Genomic DNA, 12,278 nt, shown 5'->3' with positions numbered 1-12,278 from the left:
TACCATAATAAGTTATTATAAAGTCAGTCAAATAACTTTGTCAGTGGAAGGGGGCGCGAAATTAAATTCTCTTTGGGATGATAGACCCTTCGCGCCTAAATTTTTTAAATTTGACGCTTTTTTCTACTTAATGAAATGGCTTGACAGACTATAGTTTAGGCCTGTCCAGACGAGGAAAATTTTTCGACGGTCTGATTGAATTGTCCGATTGGGTCGGGACGTGCGGACGCAAACGCCAATTTGGCTCGCCGATTATGACCGATAGTACCGATATAATGGGGTACGGACGCAAGAATACCAATTTGTGACGCTAGTTTTCGCGGTTAGGGGCATTTTTTAATTAACAGCGGTCAAATATCACCATAAAATTTAAATTGATAAAACTGGCCAAATTGGTGTTTGCGTCCGCGCGTCCTGGTTTGATCGGATAGTTTGGTCGGATTGGCGGGGGATGGTCTTCGTCTGGACACGCCTTAATCTACCAAACTTAACGCAGACTACATGAGTCCACAAACTACTAACAAGATACAATTCACAGTCAGTCAGTGCGAGAGAAAAATTTTAAAGTTTACACTGTTTAAGCCCCCTCCAGACTATGTGCGTGAATCGCGGTGTGAAAGCGCGAACGCGAGTGTGGTGTCGATTTCCCTGTCTGCGAATCTTTAATCAAAAGAAAATAAAAAAGTATATGCGTAAATAATTTACCCCCGGCTAAAATTAATGGTTTTAGAGCGCTCAAAAATCTCACAATAACTGATGTAGTACAATGAGTAGTATAGATACAGACTAAAAGAAATGAATCATTACTAATGATTCATTACACTAAAAAAACTCTTATCAAACTATATAACACCGTCACGTCAAGGTAACAAATCTCATTTTGCCATGACTATGATAAGACCTAGTGATAAACATGATTGTTTATGTATCGTCAAGGGTCAGTGCAGTGTCAAATTTAAAGGGCTTAGCTTGGTTGGGAGCATTCCTAAATATAGGTGAACCAGGATCTATTGAGGGTGCGCCATGTTACGGAAATTTGTTGGTACTAATTTCTAGCAATGGCAACAATTTTAATAATAGACAACATCTACCCTCTATGATAGTTGTCAATATTGACAATGTAAACATTGCTTTGTCTAGTTTCGTGTGAATTATTATTAGACTGCAATAATCATGCCGAAAGTTTTAGATTTTACAGAGAAAAAAGTTGTAAATAGTGTATATAGTTATTTATTGAAAAAAAAACGTGCGGGAGAGAAATTTCTTCCATTAGAAAACATAACGAAATTAGCATCTGAATTGACGGGTAAGTTTCAAACTTATGGACAAATGTCACTATAGTCAGGTCGTCACGATTTGGTTGATGTCTTGTAATAATTTGATTTGTGTATTAGGTGTATCGCATGCATCGGTATCACGGATTGCTAGCGAAGGGCGGCGTTTATCTAAATCGAGTCAGCCATTTAAGCGTAAAAACCGAAGAAATATCCAAACATCAAACTTCGCACTTATTAAAGTTGTCGGAATAAAACAAAAATCATCTGCCAATTCCCATTGTCCCCACTATACAAATTGTTGCTATATAAAATTCAAAACGAGCGCCCTCTTGACAATACTCCCAAAGTTCTGGTTTACCTATAATACGAATTGCAAAACTAAACTTGTCCAAAAATCGACTATCTTCAAAAGTCACAAAAATTGCCCCAAAATCATAAGTCACGCACATGTCACACGAGAAGGCGAAAAGTCACGAAAAATGTGACTTTTGTGACCATCTGGCAACACTGACTCAGACATTTATTACCCGACTACGGCAACGAAAAATGGTTTTGACCAGTACCTATGTATGTAAATAATTTGTATGTATATTCATTTGTTTCCTCATAACTTCTAATGTACTCATTATAATTTGACAAATGATGTGTCATTTCGAATAGTCTTAATCGTCCGTTTGTTAAAGGCTATATGTGACGTTATCTACGAAAAGGGACCTTATTATCGATGGCGCTTACGCCATTATTAGCGATCCCCCGATGGTATTAATACGATGTCGCGTGACGCTGTGCGGCGTAAGCGCCATCGACAATAAGGTCCCTTTTCATAGATGAGATGCCCCATATGACGTCACAACAATTTGAACACGGCGCCCTCTAGAGGTCATAAACTCACGAACCAAATAAATAAAAATAAGTAAATGATGACGTGTTGTATATCATTTGAAAGGGCTTAATTAGCAAATTTCACATATATATATACCTACATATAATTAGGTTTTGCGCTCGGCTTTGCTTGCATGCACCCGATAATTCGAACTACAATAAATTTACAGGCGCTCTGGATTCTATCCGCGCGTTACCCGACTACGGCGATACAAGAAGGTTTTTGCAAACTGAATTTGTCTGTCCGCTATTCGCTAGGTGCACGACTGGTGCTGCCCTCATTTTGGCAGACTTTCTACGTTAAATCTTATGGAGTAAAATTAGTTCAAGCGGCTGCCGCTAGTACTAATGGCGGCCATTCCATAAGATTACCTGTGTTTGTCAGCGCCACTTCCCCAGGGCCACCGACTTCGCACCTTGCCAATACAGACTTAGATACGGAATGTTTTTTAAATGACCTGCATTATTTTAATAACGTGAATTATAGGTAGGTATATTATAGAGGTCATAGGTCAGTTGCGCGGGCAACTTTTACCACAAAACCAACCCCAAAATCATGAAAAAATGAGATCGGGTTTGGTCCTATATTAAAAGTTTCTCAGTATAAGCTATAATTGACTTCGTAAAATTATGCAGGGCAAAAAAATGCCTTGGCAGTAATCAGGCGAAGCATACTGAAACCTACGTACGTGACGCACCGCATTCAGTCCAAAGCCGGACGCCTTCCGGCGCCCTCATACTAAAAGAGTTGGACGTAGCCCGACGTACGTGGCGCGTTGCACGTAGTTCTAAGCCGGGCGCCGAAGGCGCCCACATACTAAAAGTCGGGCGTAGCCTGCTGACGTACTGGTCTAAGAGCTAGCCACGGAAATAGGTATGCAATTTATAGAGCAACGAAATCCCTCTAGTTAGTATGCCATACTATCATTATTAATTAATCCGGGCGCCTGGCAGCTGTCTAGCGGTGGGTGTGGGAGTGGATGGGCAACAAAGTGGTTGTAAAATCAATTGAAGGTGTGCAATTTATAGAGCTCTGTGTTTGGTGTGATATAATAGCTAATAATTATGTATTTAATTCAAATATAACAGTGCCAGGCGTTTTATTTGGGGGAAAAGTAGTGCCAGGTGATGAAAATACACAATCACTTTGTGCGCCTGCAGGAAGTACTCACAATTGCTTTACGCATAGATTGTGAGTCAGGTGAAATTTGCTCGTGATCTTCCTACAGGCGCACAAGTAATTGTGTATTATTATCGATTTTTATCACCTGGCACTACTTTTCCCCCAAATAAAACGCCAGGCATTGTTATATTTGAATTAAATACATAATTAGCTATTATATCACACCAAACACAGAGCTCTATAAATTGCATACCTTCAATTGATTTTACAACCACTTTGTTGCCCATCCACTCCCACACCCACTGCTAGACAGCTGCCAGGCGCCCGGATTAATTAATAATGATAGTATGGCATACTAACTAGAGGGATTTCGTTGCTCTATAAATTGCATACCTATTGACGTGGCTAGCTCTACGGCTATACTTGGCGCGCTGCACGCGGGCCAAAGCCGGGCGCCTTCGGCGCCCACATACTAAAAGTCGGGCGTAGCCCGACATACATAGCGCGCTGCACGCGGGCCAACGCCGGGCGCCTTCGGCGCCCACATACTAAAAGTCGGGCGCAGCCCGACGTACGTGGCGCGCTGCACGCGGCCCAAAGCCGGGCGCCTTCGGCGCCCACATACTAAAAGAGTCTGGCTCAGCCCGACGTACGTGGCGCGCTGCACGCGGGCCAAAGCCGGGCGCCCTCGGCGCCCACGTACTAAAAGAGTCCGGCGTAGCTACCGCTCATGGGAGCCTGGGGTCTGCTTGGCAACTAATCCCAAAACATAATAATTCTTAAAACAGGTAATTGTTATAAAAACAATGAACAATGAGTCACATCAGGAACTATGACTCCGATGATTCAAATCGGAAAACTGTCATAAAACGGATTTTTATGGCGAGAATAAGTAAACTGCCTTTTGCCCTTTGTCTTGTCTTGGCGGGGGCACGACCGTGCCCCCAGATAGAGTCTGTGCGGAAAGAGTCGTAGAATGTATGGGGCCCAATAATACATTCCACGACTCTTCTCTTTCCGAGCAGACTCTACTACTGTCTTGACCATGCTTCTGTGCCGATAAAAATAACTTTTTAATAATTTTCGACAACCTGCTTGAATGTAATACTTAATTTAATAGACAAGATTTTGTTTGTTATGCCGCCGCTACCCCCGAATGTTTGAACTAAACCGTTTTAATACTGTGAAAATATTTATTTTATGCTTATAACACGGATATTATACAAGCTCCACTTGCTTTGTAGGTTATTGGAATTCTTTTAATACCTAACTACGTACCAACGTGTCGATATACCTATGTACGCATAACATATAAAAATACATATGATTTTTGCCTATTTTGGATCCTGGATCGAAAGCTAAATAAACAGAAATAACAGTCAGTATAGTGCTTAAGAAAAAAACATAAAAGTAATATTGGTATGTACAGAATCTACCTACATACTATTTTTTCAGTAGTACAAGCTAGTAAGTATATTAAGTTTTTAGGGTTCCGTACCCAAAGGGTAAAAACGGGATCGCGTCCGTCCGTCCGTCCGTCCGTCTGTCACCAGGCTGTATCTCATGAACCGTGATAGCTAGACAGTTGGAATTTTCACAGATGATGTATTTCTGTTGCCGCTATAACAACAAATACTAAAAACAGAATAAAATAAAGATTTAAGTGGGGCTCCCATACAACATACGTGATTTTTGACCGAAGTTAAGCAACGTCGGGCGGGGTCAGTACTTGGATGGGTGACCGTTTTTTAGGGTTCCGTACCCAAAGGGTAAAAACGGGACCCTATTACTAAGACTCCGCTGTCCGTCCGTCCGTCCATCCGTCCGTCCGTCCGTCCGTCCGTCCGTCCGTCCGTCCGTCCGTCTGTCACCAGGCTGTATCTCACGAACCGTGATAGCTAGACAGTTGAAATTTTCACAGATGATGTATTTCTGTTGCCGCTATAACAAAACAAATACTAAAAACAGAATAAAATAAAGATTTAAGTGGGGCTCCCATACAACAAACGTGATTTTTGACCGAAGTTAAGCAACGTCGGGCGGGATCAGTACTTGGATGGGTGACCGTTTTTTTGCTTGTTTTGCTCTATTTTTTGTTGATGGTGCGGAACCCTCCGTGCACGAGTCCGACTCGCACTTGGCCGGTTTTTTAGCTTGTTTTGCTCTATTTTTTGTTGATGGTGCGGAACCCTCCGTGCGCGAGTCCGACTCGCACTTGGCCGGTTTTTTGTAACACAATACGCTTGTATGAAATGTAGTTTGCCATGAATAAATGGTTCTTGATTCTTATATGTCCCGTAATTTTTATATGTCACCAATAAAATCCTAAACACAGCTCGAAGATATGCATGCGCGTGTCTATACTGGACAAAGAAGCCTTTAAGCGATAAGATTGTATAAAAGTATATTCTTATGATACAAAGAAACGCTCAATAACGCCTCGAAACAGACAGTCATCATCTAACCCAGCTTTCGCAGCTTAAGCACTTTTCAGCCAATAGACGCACGCGCCATTTCGCAGGCTATTATCATAGATTACAAGCTGAAATCGCCACGTGATTGCCCGATGGTCGGCGATCATTACGACGGTCTATCCGGTATCGGATTTCGCGTCACGTCCTCTGTTGATTGCCGAACGACAAACCGGTTGCCCGCCGGCGTTGCAATTACTAACGACAACGACACCCTGCTACCCTCCGAGGTTCCGATAAATAGATGAATGTGGACCGCTTTGAAGCCATTACGGAAGTTTTGTGCCTTTCGAAGCGAGTCTCAGAGAGGACGATATGTAAGGAGGAGGTATTTTATTTACAGTAGATAGAGTTAAACCAAGAAAAATCTGCAACGATTTTAATAGCATACGCATTGCAAGTGTTATTTATACGACATAAATTTCATAGAAGTTTGACTTTAAAATAACACTTCGCGTGTGCTATCAAAATCGTTACAGATTTTTCTTGGTCTAACCCTATTACGGGATACTGCTGAATTTTTGGTGTTACGCTATTTTGAACTTTCGCACTTTTTTCAATAGAAATGGGCTGTATGAATATGATAAAGTAGAAAAGTTTGTTATTCCGTATTTTTTAATATAATTAATGTATTTCATTGCCAAAATATGTATTTGTTGATTTTGCAGACAAGTAATTATTATGTATTCGTTTGTTAATAATATTACAACTGTATCAATACTACAATGGTAACTTGGCTTAACTTATACCTATCTTTATCGCAAAAAACAGATATAATGACTAGTATTTTTTCGTGTCAATTATTGAGTTGTTTTCTCAATAGCTAATATATCCTCATAATAATACAGTGTGTAAGTCAAATACGGGCAATAAATTAAACCAGATATAGAATTTACTCGTCTTATCATTAATTAAGATGTTTTTTTAAGTTACACTTAATTATGACCCCGTGATTAATTTTTTCCACATGTACCGAGCAGCAATTTACTGTAAACATTACGAAACAAGATGATAATGACATTACGAGATACGAGCTTTTCATAGTAACTGCCAACAAGCGTTGACAGTTACTTTAAAAAGCTCGTATCCCGTAACGTGTGTGGTGTATTACATTGCGGGCCGAATTATTTTGTATGGTTATAATTTTCAATGCATTTCTAAGTAAAATCTATCTCAATATACTTTTTAGGTCCTATGCTAACCACCGTTTAAATATTCGCCCGTATTGGATTTACACACTTTATAGTAACATAATTAGAGTTATGTTAAATGCTAAATTGATTTATAGAGCACTTTTGGTTTTCAATCTATTAGGTACCTAGGTATATTTATCGGTGTCTTTCAAGACAAAGTCGGCGACGCGCTCTCCAATTGCGATGGCGACGGCGGCAGTATTGCCGCGCGGCACTTCTGGCAGCACGCTTAGGTCTGCCACTCGTAGGCGCTTCACGCCGTGCACGCGCTGTTGTGGGTCCACCACCGGGCCCAGCCGCGCAGTACCCACTGCGTGGAGCAACGAGGTTGTCATGTACCGGCAGTAGCAGCGCCAGTACCCTTCACGGTCATCCTCGTACTCGGGACAGCCAGGCAACTTTAGGTGGACGATAGACGCATTTTGCACCTTAAACTCTGGTGTTTCGATCAAGTGCTCCACGATTGTTATGCCGCGCAGCATCTCATCAACGTCCCTTTCATCCGCTAAGAAATTTGGAAAAATAGATGGATTTTGTAAAGGATCAATGCTGGCGAGCCGAATGTTGCCGCGGGAAAATGGCCGCAACACCGTAGGACCAAGGTACATTAAGGACTTCTTCTCATTTTCAGCAGTAAGCTGTTGCGCGATAGCCTCGTTTACGCCGAAATTCTCTTGATGCAACCCAACGTCGAGGTACAAATTGGTTAATTGCATGGTAGGTATTTCGCAGTCGGAACTGTTGTAAACGAGTTTCCGTTGGCCGACGTCATAGCAGCGTGTGTTGAAGAATGCTGTTAAATCGGTAAGCCCGATGGTCGCGAGGGGCCCTGTGCGATCATACAACCACCTTTCCATGGCTTCACTTTGTGAAGACATTGATGTGTCAGGATTTACTGATGCGTAGATCTGTGGATACACGTGCTCAATTAGGGTATCGCCCACGGGTAAATCAGCGCGTACAGGAATGCCCAGATCGTGTAATTGAGACGCCGGCCCTATACCAGAAAGCATCAAAATTTGCGGAGTTCCGATCGTACCCGCTGAAAGAACAATTTCTTTCCTCGCGTAGAGTTGAAGTGTTCGGTTTTGGTTTTCATCTTTCACCACCGCCTTGATTCCTATAGCGTTATTGTAGTTGTCCAGGATAACACCGGTGCAGTGCGTGTTCTTGGTCACCTTTAGGGCTGATATGACGTCGTCGCGTGTCAGGTAACTTCGCGCCGTGCTCATTCGCTCGCCTTCGTTTACGTACCCAATTATGTGTGATATTCCGATTTGCGATTTAGCATTCACATCATAGTTAAAAGGGAAATTGAGATACCTATAACCTCTTATGGTCCTTGAATGCCAACTGTTTTCAGAGTCGCCAAAAAATCCTATTTTCATAGTGCCGCTGGTGTTGTGGTAAGGAATAGAAGTACAAGGTAACTTGTCCAAGTCCTGCAAGCCCTCATACTTTAGGAAGAAGGGTTTAAGGTCTTTCCAGGCCCAGCCCTCAATACCGAGCTCATCGTAGTCCCGGTGGTTACCTCGAACATACATCATGAAGTTGATGCTGGTGGATCCGCCAAGACACTTTCCTCGACCAAAGCGGCATTGTTTGTCTGAATATGAGAGGCATGAAATGTTATTAGTGACGGTTGGATACTGCCAGTCTAGAGCTGAGCCGTGTAGTGTTAAATAAATTCCGGGAATCTGAAACGATGAAAAATTATATTTTTGATTGACGTGCTATACACATATTATCATGTATAAATACAAGAAGGAATTTGAAATGTTATGTTACCCTAGTATTCAGATTGGGGTCGCCGCCGGCCTCCACCAGCAGAACGCTTGCGCCGGATAACGCCAGACGCGCCGCCGCCGGGGTCCCCGCGCCACCCGCGCCCACCACGATGTAGTCGAACGAATCACCATCTGTAAGCTAACATCTGCAAATATATCTGCAGGCACATAGCACATCAATAAATATAAAATTCAATATGTTACATGTTTCATCATATTGAATGAACCTAACAACGTTATTACATCCAAATCGCTTCGTAGCTTCGCGGATTCTTTCATTGTATCATTATAAGGAATAGTACGATGACCTTCGATACCAAAGGAACTAAAAGAAGGTTAAAAACGAAAGACATACTCGTATTCATAACAACATATAAGTTTCTTGAAGCTATTTTACCATTTTTAGGGTTCGGTCCCTCAAAAGAAAAAAAAACGAAACCCTTATAGGATCACTTTGTTGTCCGTCCGTCTGTCTTTTAGGAACGCGTGAAGGCATCGAGAAATGAAACCATTTACACACACACACCCCCTTCTACACTCCCTTCAAGTTGTAAAAAAATCAACCTTCTAAGTTAACGTAAAATTATCGGCCAAGAGCATGTCGGACCATGCTCAGTGAAGGGTTTCGTAGTTACTATTCTGTCAAAATAGGCCAAACGGGCGCTATTAATAAGTATCATGTACAGTACAAGCATAAGTACCTTTGCAGTGCTTTTTACGTCTTTTTAGAATAGAAGATTTTTTGTAATAAGGTACTAGACCGATCATGTTCGTTATAGATTTCATTGAAATTATTTATTAAGCTTGTATTTTGAGATTTTTTTCATATTTTTTGGACCCTTGGTTCAAAAGTTAGAGGGGCGGGGGTGCACATATTTTTTTCTTTCGGAGCGATTATTTCCGAAAATATTAACTTTATCAAAAAATGGTTTTTGGAGACCACTATTCGTTTTAAACGACCTATCCAACAATATCCCACATTATTGGGAGAAAGCAAAAAAAAAATCATAAAAAAATATTTTGTATAGTATACTTGAAAAACAAACCGTTGGGATTCCATCAGGCTATTTAGTTGCAGATTTCAGGATATAACATGGTGGGGCTGGAGTCACACGACTAGGAGGCTTACACAGTCACACAGTCCACACGTATCAATTTACCTACTATGTATTTAAGAGCATTTTATCTATAATTATCACACGACATGCACATATAATAACACTTACACTATACGATTATGCCCGACTTACGTAAATACATCGTAAATAATTATATTCTCTGTTGTGACCTGGGTTCCGGCAGAAAAACAGTGCTTTGCTCGAAAGAGCTAAGTGTCATCATCTTCCTCGCGTTTGTCCCGGCATTTTTTGCCACGGCTCATGAGAGCCTGGGGTCCGCTTGGCAACTAATCCCAGGAATTGGCGTAGGCACTAGTTTTTACGAAAGCGACTGTCATCTGACCTTCCAACAGTTCCAACCCAGAGGGTAAACTAGGCCTGATTTGGGATTAGTCCGGTTTCCTCACGATGTTTTCCTTCACCGAAAAGTGACTGGTAAATATCAAATCATATTTCGTACATAAGTTCCGAAAAACTCATTGGTACGAGCCGGGGTTTGAACCCGCGACCTCCGGATTGCAAGTCGCACGCTCTTACCGCTAGGCCACCAGCGCTTCCCACCAGCGCGAAAGAGCTAAGTGTATCACTGAGAATATTGTACGCCTTAAAGGCAGGTAGGTTATAATGGACACAACTATTTTAGAAAATCTGTATTACCTATATATAACCAACAATAAAGAAATTGAAATCGAGCCGTGACCCTTTTGTCCTGCTGCAATGCACACAGTTTGTACCCACTTTTATTAATTTTTACTTGTGTATTTATTTCTGTCTCATTTTTAGGGTTCCGTAGCCAAATGGCAAAAAACGGAACCCTTATAGATTCGTCATGTCTGTTTGTCTGTCTGTCCGTCCGTATGTCACAGCCACTTTTCTCCGAAACTATAAGAACTATACTGTTGAAACTTGGTAAGTAAATGTGTTCTGTGAACCGCATTAAGATTTTCATACAAAAATAGAAAAAAAAACAATAAATTTTGGGGGTTCCCCATACTTAGAACTAAAACTCAAAAAAAAATTTTTCAGCAAACCCATACGTGTGGAGTATCTATGGATAGGTCTTCAAAAATGATATTGAGGTTTCTAATATCATTTTTTTCTAAACTGAATAGTTTGCGCGAGAGACACTTCCAAAGTGGTAAAATGTGTCCCCCCCCCCTGTAACTTCTAAAATAAAAGAATGATAAAACTAAAAAAATTATATGATATACATTACCATGCAAACTTCCACCGAAAATTGGTTTGAACGAGATCTAGTAAGTAGTTTTTTTTTAATACGTCATAAATCGCCTAAATACGGAACCCTTCATGGGCGAATCCGACTAGCACTTGGCCGCTTTTTATTGTGATATTTTCTTTGTAATTTAACTGTCTTTGTTAGTGTAATAGCTGCTTTTTGGTTATGGTGTTTGTAAATTTATATTATGTGTTTTTGCAGCTGTCAAATAACTGATTATCTATCTATCTATGCCGCAAAAGACGTAAGTAGGTATATTTCGACATTCTCAAGGAAATCAAAATTAATAGGGTATTTCCCGTTGACCTACAACTATGAAATTTGGCAAGTAATATCGTCTTACACTATAAGTATGTACAGGAAAAAATCGGAAAACTAAATGTGTAAAAAAAAAGTTGAATTTTTACTATTTAACTTTATGTTATTATCTTTAAGAATAATATTTGTCAATGTTTTATTCTGAAACGGCTATCTCTTGGAAGACTTCTGTAACCATCCAGAAATTCCAGAAAAATGATTTAATAGCTTAATGTAAATCTTTAGGTCAGCACTTCGAGTTTGTTAAATCAAAAGTTACCGAAAATGAAAATTACCTTCCAAGGGCACTGAATCGGGTAGCACATACTCTGGCAATTCTTGTGCTAGGTTGCCACCCACTAGCATTATACTCGGAAGTAGTAGGGCCCAAGGCAGCATTTTCAGTATAATTATGGCGGTGTCTCTGAAAGTAAACGTTATGAGAACACTGAATATATTACTTAAACTGAATGTCCACTATAACTGGACTAACTGTTACTTAATATAAAAAAAATACTACCTGCGTTATATATTCCATTAACTCTCAATAGTCCTAGCATGTGCTGTCGCAGTTCGGTGTCAATAAATTGTCGAAAGCGTCAAAAACATTTTAGCCTCCGCCGCTTAGCTAACCTGCTCCGCGCAAATTTCCCAAATGTCCGGGCTACCATTGTTCCACATATATATGAAATAAAAGAGAACTAAATACATAGGAAAAATAGAATATTTAAGAGCCACTACTTACAAGTTTAAGGTGTGAATACGCCGAAGCCAGGAAAGTAAATGCGAACTTCTGCCAACACACTATTTTACAATAACATGTACATGACTGACATCACCATCATTCACACATAACATTATCGCAGACTGCTTTAATTATACATGATAATTAT

The 12,278-nt window shown here is 40.6% G+C and overlaps 1 protein-coding gene across 1 annotated transcript; it reads right to left on the bottom strand.

The window, feature by feature from the left end:
* Positions 1-7,071: 7,071 nt before the first annotated feature.
* LOC134651672 (ecdysone oxidase-like) lies at positions 7,072-12,056 on the bottom strand. Its single transcript, XM_063506772.1, has 4 exons — positions 12,019-12,056; positions 11,682-11,809; positions 8,735-8,865; positions 7,072-8,643 (listed from the first exon to the last, which is right to left on the bottom strand). The coding sequence occupies exons 1-4, from the start codon at positions 12,054-12,056 to the stop codon at positions 7,072-7,074; spliced, it is 1,869 nt and encodes a 622-aa protein (XP_063362842.1).
* Positions 12,057-12,278: the final 222 nt, after the last annotated feature.

Source organism: Cydia amplana, chromosome 10, assembly GCF_948474715.1.
Source record: "Cydia amplana chromosome 10, ilCydAmpl1.1, whole genome shotgun sequence".
Classification (NCBI taxonomy): Eukaryota; Metazoa; Arthropoda; class Insecta; order Lepidoptera; family Tortricidae; genus Cydia; species Cydia amplana.
The sequence above is the reverse complement of the archived record's forward strand: the minus strand, read 5'-3'. Positions and strand labels throughout refer to the sequence as shown.